The sequence below is a fragment of the Poecilia reticulata genome, chromosome 3 (genome assembly GCF_904066995.2).
Source record: "Poecilia reticulata chromosome 3, P_reticulata-male-v2, whole genome shotgun sequence".
NCBI classification, from domain to species: domain Eukaryota; kingdom Metazoa; phylum Chordata; class Actinopteri; order Cyprinodontiformes; family Poeciliidae; genus Poecilia; species Poecilia reticulata.
In genome coordinates, this window is record NC_088832.1 from 15,673,768 (window position 1) to 15,690,413 (window position 16,646).

Genomic DNA, 16,646 nt, shown 5'->3' on the forward strand with positions numbered 1-16,646 from the left:
CCGGACACTTACTTTTATTAAAATATTTTTTATTATTTAATAGGAAATTATTATATATTACAATATTGAGTTAGTTTACATAGTTTTAAACAAGTTGGTAGTATTTTTTTATAAACCAGCTTGAATAATTACAATGATAAATTGAGGTGTAAGCATTTTTTTTTACTTGGGACGCATTACGGTAATGAATTTCTGACTCCAAAATTAGTTAAAAAACATTTTAAAAAGTATTTTGGTAACAAACAATTAATTGTGCCAAATATTAGAAATGATGATTGTTCAAATAAAAGTGAATTATTTTTAGTTTTCATGAGTATGACTTTAAAATCTTCAAAGACATTCAAAACACTGGGTTCGTGAGAATCACCCAGGTACACTTTGAGCTCTACCACATCAGACACGTTCACTGTTTAATGTGAACTAGAATGGGGACGGTGTCCCCATTAATTGAACGCGGGTAGAGCTTTACCGTGCGGATCGACAAAATGTTTTGCACGGCGCGATGATGGTCATGGTTTCCATCAACAGTTAACCTGCCGACACTAACTGGCAAAGAGAGGCATTGCTTATGCAGGCGTAGATTTACAGCCCTCTGCAAAGGATTGCATCAGACTCTGCCACGAAGGGAGGGAGGGAAGGAGGGGAAAGGTGCAAGGGGGTGGGAAAAACATTGTGAGATTAAAAGAGCAGTCACTGCTAAGAGACCACCAAATAGGCTATAATCTGACAGAAAAAGATCAAAAGAAAGTCCTCTTGTCAAAGCTTTAACATTTAATTTAACAAAAATATATTTGCGCTTAGTGCTTCCCCTCTGCTTTAGAGAAGTGTTTACACATTCTGTTGCTGTCCTCTCAGCTTGCATGTAGCTTTTGCTCAGTTATCTCCATCATGCTTTTGCTTATTTTGTGTGTGCTGGTGCAGAAACCTTTGTATAACTGAGTGTAGACTGAGAGATTAGTTCACTGTAGCAGACAGTGTTTGTCTCTACTGTACCATGACGTCATGGTCTTATGACTGGGGCAGGGCAGGACAGTGGGAGGGGCTTGAAGAGTTGACACATAATAGAAAATCCAGCCTTTGGTTAAAGATGAATGAGAAGAGAAGGTAGGACAGGAAATTAAGCTGAGTTGAGTGTGTGCATGTGTCTTCGTCATAATCCTAAACCTCTTGGACAAAAATATCTTCACCATGTAGCAAAACAGCTACAGATATTTATAAGCTTTGTAACTATTTCTCTCATGACTCCAAAACAGCAAAGGTTTCATTTGGACTTCTTCTAGTCAGTTTATTTCCTTTAGTTGATTTCCTTAAATATGTCATAATTTTTCAGTAATGATTATGATTATAATATATTTGCCAGAAGACTAGCAGATCCGTTACATTTTCTAACATTATCATATTTGTTTTCAAGTTGCTCTTGCAGGTTCTGTTTTCCACAAACTTGGCAGCGAAGGGTGCATTTAAAGTGTCTCTGATGAAAGGTTATTTAATCTTCCTAGGACACAGCCTGGAAAGTGCTAATTGCTTCTGCACATTTGTGCATTTCCTTTAAAAACAAAAGCTGGAGAGGCTACGCCCCTCTCAAATAGTTGAGTACGGTATGTTCTGATGGGTCAGCTTAGGAACCGCAAGCTTTGTATTAGAAATGAATCAAAAGATACTTTTCAGTAGGTGCAGTAATTCTGTGGCTCTCATGTTGAGCTGTTCGATTTCAGCAAAAGGTGTAAACGCGACTCTTGCTGAATATTGTGACGGCGATATAGATTACAATTAAACCACATTGTCTTGACTCTTAACTTTCATCATTCCAATTTCCCACTTTTTTCTGCACTTTACCATCTCACTAAATATACATAATGTTTCAAATGCAATTTGAAACCATCAAACTGGGCAAAATACACTTGCATGCTATATTTCAATAATGAATGTCACCTGAAATATGATGATCAATCAAAAATTGGATCCAAATAGTCATTTATGATTGTGATGTTTCAAACAGTAATATTGCACTGATGGCAATTGGAAAATAAAAACAAAAATAGAATTGTTTTTACCAAAGTACTAGGGGGAAAAAAACCCTAATAAAATGAATGTACATCTGAATGTTATACAAAACTAAAATACTACCTTGTGTAGCAGTTTTGTAATCTGTCAGCAACAGTTCTGGGGTTTAAAGAAAATATTTTAAGAAAGACAAAGATTCCTTATAAAGCAATTATGTTTTCTTAACAGATTTTAAATAAGTAAAATACCACTCATTAAGATTGTGCAATAATTAACGAATACAACAGAAAGCAGCCTTAATACCCTTCTGCCTTAGAAGGGAAAAAAACCCATCCTCAATAAGTTGCCACTGTTTCTGTTTAGTAACTCAAAAACCAGACAAAGCAGAAGCTGTTCAGCAGGCTTAAGAATTTGCTTTCGCATATCTAGATGGAGTTGTAGAATCGGGTCAGTGACAACAGTGAGTATTGTGCTGTATGTGTTCTCTTCCTCTTTATTCAGAGAAACTGATTCAACATTGTGGCTAGCTTTGTGTCCTCAGCAGCAGATCAAACCCCAACTTTGTCCCTGCATTTGTTTTTGCACATGATTTTGATGCAAACAGTGGTGCAGTCGGCCTGACGTGTCTCCTTGCAGGATTAGGACTTATCTAACACATAGCTGCAAGTTATTGCTGAGAGACAATATGAAGACGTTTAAGTTTGCACGAAAATGAGTAGCTGAAAAGTGGGGTTTAATTTGGTTTATTTGTGCTTGTTCAGTACATCCTCTTTCACTTCACCAGGAAGCAGCCTGGTGACACGCATTGTTTTAAATACAAGCTTTAAAACATTTCATAGTTGTCAAGTTTTAATCCGCTGTTGTACTTTGCATTGTGCCATACGCTACGATGCAAGAAGAGCTGGTTAACCACAAATTTTCTGATCCTCCTGTTTTTTGATCCAAACTATTAAAACACAGCAGCACAGCTTGGAAGCACATGAAGGTATCTACATCTGTTGATGGCTGATAAGTTTGGTGCCGTGATTGTTTCCAGCAGCCTTAGGCCACAGAACCGAGCAGGCGTCAGCTTGGCCTCTTATCCCCATGTTTTTTTTTTTTGTGACTGTGGGGAGGTAATCTAGGAAAGAACTTCATGGAAAAATGGTTTGAAAACCCCACAGAGGTTGGAAAAGTCGGTGCAGAAAAAGGCACTGAAAATTAAGTAGGCTGCAGGAACCACAGATTGCGGTGGTCTATTTTAAGTTTTATTCTGAACAGATATGCAGGAGTTGAAATCGCCTTCCCTTTGCTTGATCTGTGCATATGTTCTGTTTAAAGAAGTCTTGGTAATTATTTTGTCTCTTTTGCAGGATAAAGTGTTGACAAATAAAACTCCCAAATTGGATCGCAGTGATGGGGTCAAAGAGATGAAAGAAAAGGCCCCTAAAAGGAAGCTACCCTTCACTGCCGGAGCAAATGGAGACCAGAAAGATTCTGACTCAGGTAGGAGAAAGTTGCACTGTGTCTGAGCATCTGATATGCATTTTCATGTTGACTTTCAAGTGCAAATCAGAGAGGCAGAGACTTGCATTGCATCACTTCCTCCAAGGTTGATGGGAAGTTGTTGTGCTTTCACAAAGGGGGATTCGGCTTTGTGGAGGTAAAGTTCATGTAGCTTTAAGGTAGCTGTCTGTCTGGGAGAGCTGAGGAGTTTTACTTGCTTCCTGAAAGGAGGGGGAAAAAACAGTGTGACGATGATCCAGTTAACTTCTAAACAGTAACATTTACAGACCTGCCCAGGTCTGGTTTTCTGATTATTTTTGATTAGGGAACAACACGTTACAGCTCATTCTTGTTTGACTTTGGGTCTAAATGGCCCAGGATTTAGTTTGTTGATTCTATGGCTAAACAGAGGCTTAGATTACAGTTTTCATCTTCAACACTGGCTGAGTTGCTACATTGCTTTATGCTGAGTGACCACTCTGAGCTCTGTGCTGCAGGTAGGGAAAGAAAACAAAGTACTGCAACACAAGACTGTTATGGCTTGGGGTTGTTTGATAAGACTGAAAAGTTATTTTTAGGACATATGTGGGTTTGCATTTGGGTACCATGTGCTTCAGAGGACTTATGGAACCCTAGAATATTTTATTGAGTGCGTTTTATTGAATGTGTGTCCTTATTGCTCCTTTGATTGCTACTCTTATACGTGTGCAGTCATTTTATGCATGCCTTTTTAAAATTCTGATACTGATGTAGGAAGAATGTCTTTTTTTCCCTCTTACAACATACATTGCATATAATTATTGTTGCTTCATCGTCTGGTTTAATATTATTTGTCAACCAGTTTTACCCAGAAAGAGGTAAATTTCCCCACCCAACCCCAAAATGAGGGCAGGTGTAAACCCTCATCTAAGGAACAATAGCTTTACAAACCTGTTAGCATGCTAAAGAGTTGACGCTAATGGGCTATTGAAACTTCCTCAATTCTGTCTCTGTATTCGTCTCTGTAGTCAGAATCAAGGTACACCCAAACTAACACTTTTTTCTTTTTTTTTTTTTTTCTTTTTTTTGCAACTTGGAAAACTACTTGAATTTGCTAACATTCATCCTCAGCTATCGGGGAAACTTTATTATTTAACATTTATGCATTTAAACACAAGAACAAAACAGATTGTGGTGGTGTTCGTCATAATGTATTTCATACATAGTTGCAATAGTTATTCTACCAGTTATTGTTTAGTTTTAGGCTTTGAAAAACATTTTTACATTTTTAGGTCAGGATTAGCTCCAGCACAGATCCCTGCTTGAGTTTATTTAACCCAGCTTAGTTGAAATCTGACTTACCAGTGGTGTACAGCATAACTCTATATAGCATAAGCAGAAGAAAGTATAATAAGCTATTTCTTCTGGATGAAGCTTAGAAATGCTCTGACAAGAAAAACAACCATGTTTATCGTTATTTGGATTTAGTGAGTCTAGAAGGTGTGATTATGGCCGATATGTATATTTTCCAGCAATTTATGACTTTATTTGGAATTCATTTTTCTCTGCGAGATATTTACATCCAATTTGCACTGTGTCCAGGGCTGTCCTTTCTGTTTTTACTAGATATGTGCCGATCAGGTCTTTTCCTGTCGATACCGATTCCGATTACATAATTATTATTTTTTTAATCATAAGCACTACCGGTTACATTATGTGTAAAAAGGAACCATAAATTCACCTTAATTTAGACAAAAACTTGTTTTTAATAACTTTTTCCAAGAAAAAAAACAAAACAGGATTGTGCAAATTGTGCTGCTATCGGTAATACAGACTGAAAACATATGGAACACTGGTAGCGCTTTACCTGCTATCTGATCCTCCATATGTCTTTTTTACTGCAGTGAGCCTCGATGGAGCCAAACTCCGTTAAGTATGGCATGGCATTGTTTTGATGCCATATTAGATTTGTCGTGTTGAAGCATTTTGACCTGCTTCACCCCATATGCTTAAATTTTCCGCCGCAACACGCAAACGTCCTCAGTCACTCATTGCGTTATAGTTACACATTATTTAGTATTTGTTGCTGCGCGTTTCCGCAGTATGAAGGAAAGAGTAGACCAGCTGCATAGGCAGGCTGCGAAATGAGATGCAGGTGATCGGTTTGTGTGATCGGCAACAAGGGACCGTGACTCGCGATCACCGATCATGCACTTTTTCACAGAAATTGGCCGATTATGATCGGTGGCCGATCGATCGGCACACCTCTAGTTTTTACCTATATGTCTGCTGGTGAAAAGCTTATTCAGAGCTTGCTGATGGAGCTGCAATACCTGGTGATTGCATAGCGTAATCAGCCGGATGGTAAATGTAAAGTTGCAAGTTTGTCACGTTTGCTGAAACTGCACAAGTACAAAACTGCTTTAGTTACATCTTGTGGTTTATCTTTTCATCCCATTTAAAATCAAAGTAATCCCAAATGGGATACTTTGTATTTTTAGGGAACTAATAACTACGTATTTGGACCTCTGTGGTTCTAAATTGGCAAATCAGTCCCTGCATGTTGACATGTTCCACCTCCCTAAACAATGGTCCAAACATTACATATATTGCTATTGTCATTTGTTGGACTTATAAATATCGGTTAGGTAAATGTTGCATATCAACTATTTTTTTCCCCATTTGTTTTGTCAGTATAATGACGTAAGGTGAGCTTTTGAAAATATATTTTGGATGTAAGGTAAATGTTTATTCATGTTTGGCTTGTGGTTCGGTCTTTCATGCTCTCACTCAACTATGTCAGTGTTTCACATCTCTGACAAATTTCTCCTTCATCCACACTTCCCAGTGCCTGTGTTGGTTGTTGTAAGAGCAGAGTAATATTTGTTAAATATTTTTTAAAAGAAGCATGGTTAGAGCAGCTTCTGCAACATGAATAAGTCTTGAGGAATGATGGCAAACAGCAACTCTACAAAAGACACAGTTGATACATATGTGGAAATGACTCTTTGCTAAGGGCTGTGCTGAAACAAAAATCTGAACTGCCTTCCATTTTCATCCTTCAGTCTAGTTCAGCAGTTTTGTTTTTGCATTTCAAGTCGCAATTGAGCCTCAGATGTGTAGCACTCAGGCAGTATTAGGAGCGTTCTCTAACCTGAGTCTCAGCAGATGGAAGAAGCATTGTTTTAAATCAGGCCTATTGGCTGCAGACTGCTGGATATAAGAAAAGCCAAAGGCAAACACCCAGAACTGGTGCTTAGCAAAGGTTGTGCTGTTGTTTAGCAAATGATTGACTAATAGCACCCAAATTTCACTTAATAGTTTGGCTTTATTTGCTTAGTCGGCTTTTATGTATTGTTGGGGAAATGCCCAAAGCAACTCTCATTGCACATTCTCATGTCCGAGCTGTTGAGTTATTGGCCTCAACACTTTGATTCCACAATCTTGATCTTAATCTTGATCTGAAATCTCACACAACCGTGTGATCTATCACTTTGTCATTCGTGAATGACAAAATGATCTGCAGCGCAGGGGTTAATGGTTGAGTGTTGATCACACAACGGTGATCTATAAGGGGCCTATTTGACAGTAACCGAACATTTTGGTTTCCTGACTGATGATGATCTCACTCTTTAGTAGAAGATACAACTGCAGTCTCAGTTTCAACATGACAAATTTCCATTAAGGGAGAGACACAGAATGAGAATGTGACACAATTCAGAAACTAAAAAAACAACACGTGTTGAAACTTCAGGACATAGAAGTTGCACCAAACTGATTAGTTTTTTACCAGAGGTAGACAATAGAGTAGAGCAAGACGATATTAGGAAAACATGCATATGTGATAATGTTGGTGAAAGCTATGATGACATGAGTTGCAATAAATAAACAGTGTTGAGGTCTTCCTGGTTAGGGTGCATAGCAAAAACAGACTTGAGATAATGAGTTCCCCATCCAACTATAGGAAAACATATATTTTAGTGGTTCCATCTGAACAAGGTTGTAATGAAAAAGTTATCACTGGATGACATCTACCTGTTTGCAATGAAACAACTTTGTCGTAGAGTCATAATGACATCAGCATTTTACTGTCCTACAAATATTTATGCAGACAAAAGGAAAATTTGTATGAGATAATTGTGATGCGTAACAAAAGCCGAAGCAAATCACTAAGACGACTGAAATAACAGAATGTAGCAGATGTTTGTGCTCAGCTGGCACAGAGAATCGTGCTGTGGTTGTCTGACCAATGATGTTGGCCTTTTGCTTTTGTTCCTTATCATATTTCACACTTCTTCTTTATTGTGGTTTAATTTGTTTTTGCTTTTTGTGTTTCCAGTTTAAGCTGATTTTTGCCAATCAGCAGGAGAAGTGTGCATATAATCATCATCTTTCCACTGGCTTCTTCTGAACTGTATAAAGGCAATTTCAGAGCAGCAAAGAATAGATTTTGACTTTTATTTTTACTTACCACGTGAACAAAAATGCATATTTAAAAACACAGCTATCACATTTCCAGATAAAAAGCTTTCAGAATGGATCAGGCTGCGTGATTAAGAAAAGTTTTAAATGTATTTGTTTTAGATTGGGAAATCTTGATATTTTAGTATGCATTGGTGTCCTTTCAACTTCTAATCAAAATGTGATTTTTATGCAAACTTAATGTGTAAGATAGTAGTGAAGTGAGAGGGGAAAAAAGTGTGAGAAAATGGGTTTAAAAATTCACAATGTTGCCAGCACACCCTGAGCTTTTATTGGCATTCATCAGTGTTGAGGACCTCCAAGCAATCCTTGACCACGTCCTGAGGATTGCTAAACAGCAACATTCCTCCCACTTGAGATCATCTCGTTTCCTCTTCTTCTTTCCTGTTAAAGCACAGCACCAGCGCACCAGGACACCAGAGCTCAGACTAGAGGGAGGGAGGTAACTATGAAGATTCATATAAAAAACAAAACAAAAAAAAAAAAAACTATTCATGAAAGTAACGGTTCCATATCAGGAAAGCCCCCAAAAAACCAACGAAACAGCTAATTATTCTTGCTTCATCTCGTCCTTTTTTGGGTTACAAATGTTATCTTATAGAGATAATAAGATTATAAGATTTTTATTACATCACTATTTTTTTTTACTTATTACTTAAAAAGAGAATTGTGAAAAGCTATATCTTTGGTGCTCTGAAGTTGTCAGATTAAGTTATTTTTCTTCAAATTTCTGTGGAAAGTGTCAAGGCAATCAGTTTTGCTTTCTTTCTAGATTAAGCATATCATGCAAAAAGGCTGTCTTATATAATTTGTTGGTGGGACTTCAAAGCAATGGTAAAAATACTAGTTGACATCCAGTCTGTTGGGTTGACCCAACATAAGTCTCAGTCCACAAGGGGTCAAGTTAGCAGCACAAGAACAAGAATCACAGCTGTAAACATAATAAGGTCAATTTAGGGTCACCTGCAACCTTAGAATGCAGTGAGAGGACAGAACTCACCACTTTAGCCTTAATAAATGCTTTTCTTTCACCTGTTGTCCTTGATATGAAGTTCATCATAGTTATTATTGGACCTTATACACTATAGGCAAAAGGTACACACTCTTTTTCTCATTCACTGAACATAATCTGACTATTATTCTTCCAAGAGTTGATTAATTATTTTAGGTGATATAAAAATAAGTTGAAGCCTTCAGCGAATGCAGCTGACAGACCACGACTCTGCAACATTTCAAGACTTTGGTGCATGTGTGAAAACAGCTATGCTGTTTTCTTTAAGCCGTTCTTAAGTTGTTATTTGACAGACCCCCTGCTGTCCTGTCAGGGGAGGGATAAAGTGGTGTTAATGTATTTTAAGGGTTAGACTGGAAAACAGAATTGTTTAGGTATCTACATCAAGGTAGTTTATCAAAAGTAACATTCCTGTGAATACCAAGACATAGACCTTCCCAGCAGAACCTCTTAAGAATTTGAGCGGTGTTCTTTACTTTGTCATCAGTGATCATAATGTTACAACTAACCTGCGTTCAGAAGGCTTGACATATGCTTCTTTCCAATTTGATTTGGTACAAATCATTAGCTTGGCTTAGTTGCTGAGCTTTATTAACTAAGACTCACTGTATTGTGTATAAAATATGTTCTCACTGCTGCCATTTCTTTTTCAGTTTGCCTAAATTTATGACAGTATTGTTAGCGTGCTGCGATTGGCTCTTGCAGAGATCTGCAGTCGGCACATCATTTAGCTCTGGGAGGTTGTCTTATTTTCCAGACTCCCAAATGAACAGATGCAAATTGTTTCACATAAAATAGTCTAAATGTGCTGCTCAGGTTTGTGCTGATTGATATGTTCATATTAGTTGTTGAGCATTTTGCATGTTCCTGTGTTCACACTGTACGTTCGATTCTCTTGTCCTATGCTGAGCATTGAATAAACACACTGTTATATCCTGCTAGTTCTCCCTTAACTTCCTGTTTGAGCTACCTTTACAACTCCCCAAACAACGTTTCACTCTTAACGTACTGCAGTCGAACATACCTGGTCTGGCTGGTTAGAGTGGTTCGTCTTGTCGTGGTGTCTGCTAGCTTACTGAAGCAGAAAGTGTTTTTATTTTGCCGTTACTTCACACTGTAGCATTATCTGCCTGCCATTTGAAAACCTACCTCTATTAAAACGTGGCATTTACGTTTGATGTGTTTTTCTCCCTCTGGCTCAGGCAGGCAGTCTTTTTATGGGGCTGGCAGCCCCTAGCTCACTTTCTTTTCTAATCTATTCTTTTCGTCTCTTATCTTGTTAGTCAAGTTTCAAGGAGGGAAGAGAGTAAGGTTTCACCCTTGTCTTAAAGCTGAAGAATATCAATTTACTGAGACGCTTTAAAGCACTGTCCCCTAAATAGACATCAAATGGAAAGACAAGAAGTTGAAGCATTTGGTGTGTGTGTGTTTAGACAAATTTTTGCAGCGGAAATTCAAGTGTGGCGTTATTGATTTAAGTTAATCTGAAGAATTGATTATCAAACAATTGTTCCATACACACATTATGGGTGGGAAATAAAATCTATACAGATGTTGACGATTCTGACTCAATTAACAAACGCCAAGACTTGATAACCTTAGTGTTGATGTATGGCATGGCAATTTTAAAGAAGGTTAAAACAAAGCACAAAATGATCACCTAAACTCACATTCAACTGCATCCTGTAGCAACACCATTTTATCTTGGTAATCTAAAATATGTTAAAATATGTCAAACATGAGGAACCATTTTACACAGTTCCTCTCAGCGACGGAGCTACAGCAGCTGATCTTACCTGCAGTACAGAAGACCATCCAGATAGCCATGCCAGAGCTCCCCAAAGTCAGAGAAATTAATTCTAATTACAAGGCTCATGAGAACTCAAACTATGAAGTACCTTCCACCATAGAGAATCATTTAGATTCTGGGCTTTGCTATATATATTAAACATAACTGAAAATAAATTTGACTTTTTATCATTGGTATATATAACACCTTGAAATTGGCCCGTGTCTCTTTAAGAACCCCCTATTCTTTCTGACAATCCTCCTTCAGCACGTCATCACACAATGCTTAGACTCCAAGCCATCCATTGATGGCATTTACAAGCGTTCTTAGGTACGGTCTAGTTCCTAATAGTTCTTAATAGAGGTGTGCCGATCGATCGGCCACCGATCATAATCGGCCGATTTCCGTGAAAAGTGTATGATCGGTGATCGCCGATCACGGTCTCTTGTTGTCGATCACACAAACTGATCACCTGCTTCTCATTTCGCAGCCTGTCTGTGCAGCTGGTCTCCTATTTCCTTCACACTGCGCAAACGCGCAGCAACAAATCCTAAGCGATGTCGTGTGGAACTATAACGCACTGAGTGAATGGGGAAGTTTGCGTGTTGCGGCGGAAAATTACCTCGGCGTGAAGCACGTCAAAATGCATCAACACAACGAATCTAATATGTCATAAAAACATTGTCATACTTGACAGTTTGGCTACATCGAGCCAAACTCGATTTTTACTTCTCACTGCAGTAAAAAAAAAAAAAAAAAAAAAAAAAAGACATATGGAGGATCAGATAGCAGGTAAAGCAGCGCACAGCTACAAACACTCACCCGGATTAGCATGACGGTCAGAAAGCTAAACAAATTACCCGCAAAATTATTTAAGTCTTCGAGCTGCGGTGTAAGACGCTGGTTCTGCTCTCGCTGTTGAACCGCAGTTACGCGCTATGGGAAGTAATATTTCAGACGGAGCGCCGCTTCTGCTCCACCTGGTAGTGAATCTCACACCGAACCTCTGCTCAAAGCTGCAGCATCTGAAGTAAAAAATAATTTTTACATACGTATTAAAACTTTCGCTGTCCTAACATGAGACAGATAATCTCTGAAAAAATAATCGATCTCCTCCTTTTTCTGCATAATTCCTCCGCTCAGTCAGAAACAGCCAATCAGAACTAGCAGTAATCAGCTAGCCGCCATGCTATCAGGAAGTTTTCATTCAGTAACTCAGGATTGTTTATTGTAATGGATCCTGTATTTGCCCTTGAATGTTATGTTTTATACTTGAATTTCTTTGGCAATGTTGAGAGGTTTTATTTTGACTTTTTGCATTATTTTGCCTCTTCAGAGCTTCCATGTTTTCAGTCTGTTAATAGTATTACCGATAGCAGTACAATTTGCACAATGCCTGTTTTGTTTTTTTCTTGGAAAAAGTTATTAAAAACAAGTTTTTGTCTAAATTAATGTGAATTCATGGTTCCTTTTTCCACATAATGTATGATGATTAAAAAAATTATTATGTGATCAGTATCGGTGATCGGCCCTCATCGGCCCTCATGGGTAATCGGAATCGGCAGGAAGAAACCTGATCGGCACATCTCTAGTTCTTAAGAACGTTCATAAGAACCATGTAGTTCCTATGCTCAGCAGAAATGCTGTTCCACCAGATGTTTGCTAATTGCTGCTGCTGCTAGTCTGTTGGAGCATAGAGGAAGCTGGGAACTAAGGCCAAGCTTTGGGTAAATAGGTAGCGCTTTGTTTGAGCAAGTGTTTAGACATCCCATAGAGTCAACGATTCCTCAAATAGGCATGAAAGAATCAAAGCAACACTCCAAGTCTGCTTTTGATGAAGGAATAACATTATAACATGATATAAAGCTCAGTCAACTTTACATATCTCCTGATAGTCCCCTTTAATGTTTTTTTTTTATTATTATTTTCCCCCTGAGTGATTAATGAAAATGTTTCCCTGGAGATTTGGTTGTACACTTATGGTTGGGCTGTTTGTGTGCAGGTGTGGCATTTTTCAGATTAATAATTGATGATCAGTTGCATTACAGCCTCCTGCATTGTAGCCAAATCATGAAGTGACTAAAGATTTCTACATCTAACATACTGTGAGAGGGTTCTCTTATGACTTGGTCAAAGATCCTCATCTGATCCATCCGTCGTTGGCATGCTCTCCCATTCTTTGTCTGTTCTTGATCACCACCATCATCATCATCATTGTCATCATCACTTTGTTCTGCATCAACTCCTCACTGAAGGTGAGGATGTGGTACTTGCTGTGGTTGCTGCAGGGACATCCTAAGGTTTCACAGTTCCTTCAGCAGCCCTTTCTCTCACTTTTGCTGACCTGTCATAAAGTCCTTCATCAAAGTAAGAAACTCACTCCCAGACTCACTTGATCCACTGGGGCCAGGTTTTGGTTCACCTTCCTCATCTGATCCATCCGTCATTGGCATGCTCTCCTATGCTTTGTCAGCCACCTGTTCTTCCATCTTTGATTGTGATCGAAGGCCAGATCTTTGCTTCACCAGTCGAGATCCTCTTCTCCGGTTCGCCATAATCCCACTTCTGACACCATATGTGACGGGGTTCTCTTATGATTGGTCAAACATAAATGACTGGTCAAAGCCAGAGATCACTTTTGTGAAATTTATTAAGCTTTTCTTCAGGTGAACAAATCAAAGAGGTGCAGAACATGTACAAAGGATGTCCAAGGCAGGTTAAAACAGACAAACAGCAGTACCTTTAGTGCAAGAGTTCATCACCTTCAGTGTTACTTCTCAGGAGTCTAGCCACAGACTGACTCAAAGTGGAACAGAGCCCTGCTTTTAAAGCCACAAGCTCCACCCACAGCAAAAAACAAGCCAGCGAAAACAACTAAACAATTACTTCTAACTCAGGTAAACTCTTAAAGTAAACAAAATATTAACAAATAATACCAAGGAAAAAAAATTATATATATATATATATATATATATATATATATATATATGTATAAATAAACTTGTGATCAAAATATAATACTCAATTTAATAGAAAACACTCAGTACACACCGCAACCCTTTGTCCATTAGCCGCTGGAAGGTGGCTGGAGCACCATGCAGGCCGAATGGCATCACAGTAAACTGGAAAAGAACAGAAGGAGTACGAAATTCTGTGTACTGTCTGCTTGAAGGCTCCAATGGAGCCTGCCAGTACCCTTTACACTGGTCAAGGGTGGTAATGAACTTGGCTTTTTCAATCCTTTCCAGCAGCTCATCCACCCTGGGCATGGGATAGGCTTTGAACTCTGAAGCTTTCTGAAATCAATGCAACTCCGCAGTGAGCCATCTTTCTTGCACACAATGACTACTGGGCTGCACCACTCAGAGTTTGAAGGTTCCTGATACTAATAATTGATGTTAGCATGGTCTCGACTTCATCTCGCAACTGCCCCACCAACTGTTGTTTACCTCTATATGGGCGTTGATGAATTGGCTGCTTCTCTTTCAGTCGAATTGCATGCTCAATCAAGGTGGTCCCTCCTGGATTAGGATAAAAGAGAGGAGACAGTCTCTGGAAGATCTGCTGAAGCTGTGAGGCTTGGTGTGAGGTCAAGTTACTGAGATTGGGGGTTGACTGTTCAGCCATCACTTCAATGCCAGGAACCTCCTCCACTGACCTAAACAGGCATGATGTTTCTGGAGCTGGACATGATTGTTCTTTCCACTCCTTCAACAAGTTCACATGGTAAGTCTGTGTAGCTTTCTTTTTGTGAGGATGGTAGACTTCATAGGTGGTGGGTTCTAGCTGTCGGCGAAGAGAAAGAATGGTAACCAGCAGTCCCAATTTCTGCCAGTGTCGTTTACAAACTTCTGCAGCATCCTCTTCATCATCTGGTTGAACCTTTCAACCAGTCCATCAGTTTGCGGATGATAAGGCGTCATCCTGATGGCTGAGATCCTAAGCTGTTTATGAAAGAGTTTTAGCAGATTAGAGGTGAAATTGGTTCCCTCGTCTGTCAAAATCTGATCTGGGATTCCAACTCTTGAAAACAGCTGGACCAGAGCTTGAACTATTGCAGGAGCAGTAATGGTATGCAGTGGAAACGCCTCTGGAAATCAGGTGGAATAGTCACATACTACCAGGATGTACTGATGACCACACCCACTCTTCACTTGGGGTCCAACAATGTCCATTGCAACCTTACGAAAAGGAGTGGAGATGACAGGTAGTGGCTGGAGGAGCGCTCGATCTGACTTCCGAACAGGATAAGTCTTCTGGCATGTGGGACAAGAAGCACATAAGGTATTAATGTCATTGTACATTGATGGCCAGTAAAAACGTGAACTGACACTCCTAAATGTTTTGTGATGCCCCAAGTGCCCTGCCCATGGAATGGTCTGTGCTAAATGCATGACAAGTGCCCTACAGCTAGTTGGAACTACCAACGGTTGTTTTTCATTACAAGCGTACAACACACCATTTTTTAACACAAACGTTTCTCTCCCACTCCACTTAAACTTCAGTTGTTTCACTCACTCGGTTAAACAGAGATTGCAAAGACACATCCTGTTTCTGTAAAGTATCAATATTTTCAGGTGCTTTCCACATGTCATCTACTGTTAAATCTGTTCACACATTTCCACTCAGCATTAACTTTTTCTCAAATGTGTTCTACTTTCTGGATTTTCTAGACCTCTTTGTAACCTCAAACAAACTCCCATCAAAATCAGGTAAGGACTCAACTTGTTCTTTGGCCTGAGAACGAATAATCACAGAACAGGAAATATTGCTAACTTTGTCCCCCTCAGTTTGTACTTCTCCCAAAAGATGAAGCATCACAGGTAAATCTGTACCCAAAATGACATCAAAAGGTAGGTTTTTTTACCAAACCAATAGTTAGCAGATATGGTTGATCATAATTAATGACAATCTCCATGCACACACAAAATCTCAGTTTTCTTTTCATAGTTCGCACATCCAACGGGTACAAGACTCTTTTATAAGTGATGTGGAACTACCACTGTCCATTAATGCAGTCACCTGCTGTCCATTCATAGTCACAGTTTTATGAGTTTTAGTTTCAAAGTTTTTGACTCCAGCCTGATTTACAGTTCTAGGAGCATAGCAGGAACCAGAAAACGTAGTCTTTATTGGACACACCGAAGAATTGTGGCCTGGCTGCTGGCAATAATAGCAAATACATGTCTTACCATTAGATGGTGGATTCAGAGAACTGGTGGAACCTTTAACCTCCTGGGTTGGCTTTCTGACATACCTTTGATATCCAGCTGGTTGAGCAGGTCACGGTATGCTGTGCGTTCATGTACTGTAGAGCCAACTTTGCCGCAGTCAGACCATCCTCAGGTTCTTGTTCCTTTACCCAGGTCTTTACATCAGAGGGCAGAACGCTCAGCAGTTGTTCCTAGATGATGAGCTCCCCGATGTCCTCCTTGGAATGCTGGTCCAGACGGATCCATCGTTGGTAGAAACCTCTAAAGCGGTTGTAGGTTTCAGTAGGAGTTTCACCAGCAGGTATACTTGTTACTCTGAACTTCTGTCTGTAAGTCTCTGGTGAGATGTCAAACTTTAACAAAGCAGTCTTCAAGTCCTTGTAGCAGTGAGTATAGTCCTCATCCATGGCAGCACAGGCCTCCAGCACCTTCCCAGAAAGGAGTGGAATGAGACGGCATACCCATTCACTCTCTGGCCATCTCCATGTCTTGGTAATGCGCTCAAAATGCAGCAGATAGTTTTCAAGGTCTTCTCCTCATTAATAAGAGGGAACCTTTGGATCATTGGTGTAACTTACTGACCGAGGTTGCTGGCTTTGATCACCATCATTGTCATCATCATCATCGTCATCATCACTTTGTTCTGCATCAACTCCTGACAGAAGGGGAGGATGTGGTACTT

General features: G+C 39.3%; 1 protein-coding gene across 2 annotated transcripts in view; it reads left to right on the forward strand.

The window, feature by feature from the left end:
• Positions 1–16,646, forward strand: part of ankrd11 (ankyrin repeat domain 11) — a 124,018-nt gene that overhangs the window by 85,568 nt on the left and 21,804 nt on the right. For both annotated transcript variants that reach the window (XM_008405125.3, XM_008405127.2), the window contains exon 4: positions 3,357–3,489. In XM_008405125.3, coding sequence (XP_008403347.2) covers positions 3,357–3,489 — 133 coding nt within the window. The remainder of the gene's footprint in view (positions 1–3,356; positions 3,490–16,646) is intronic.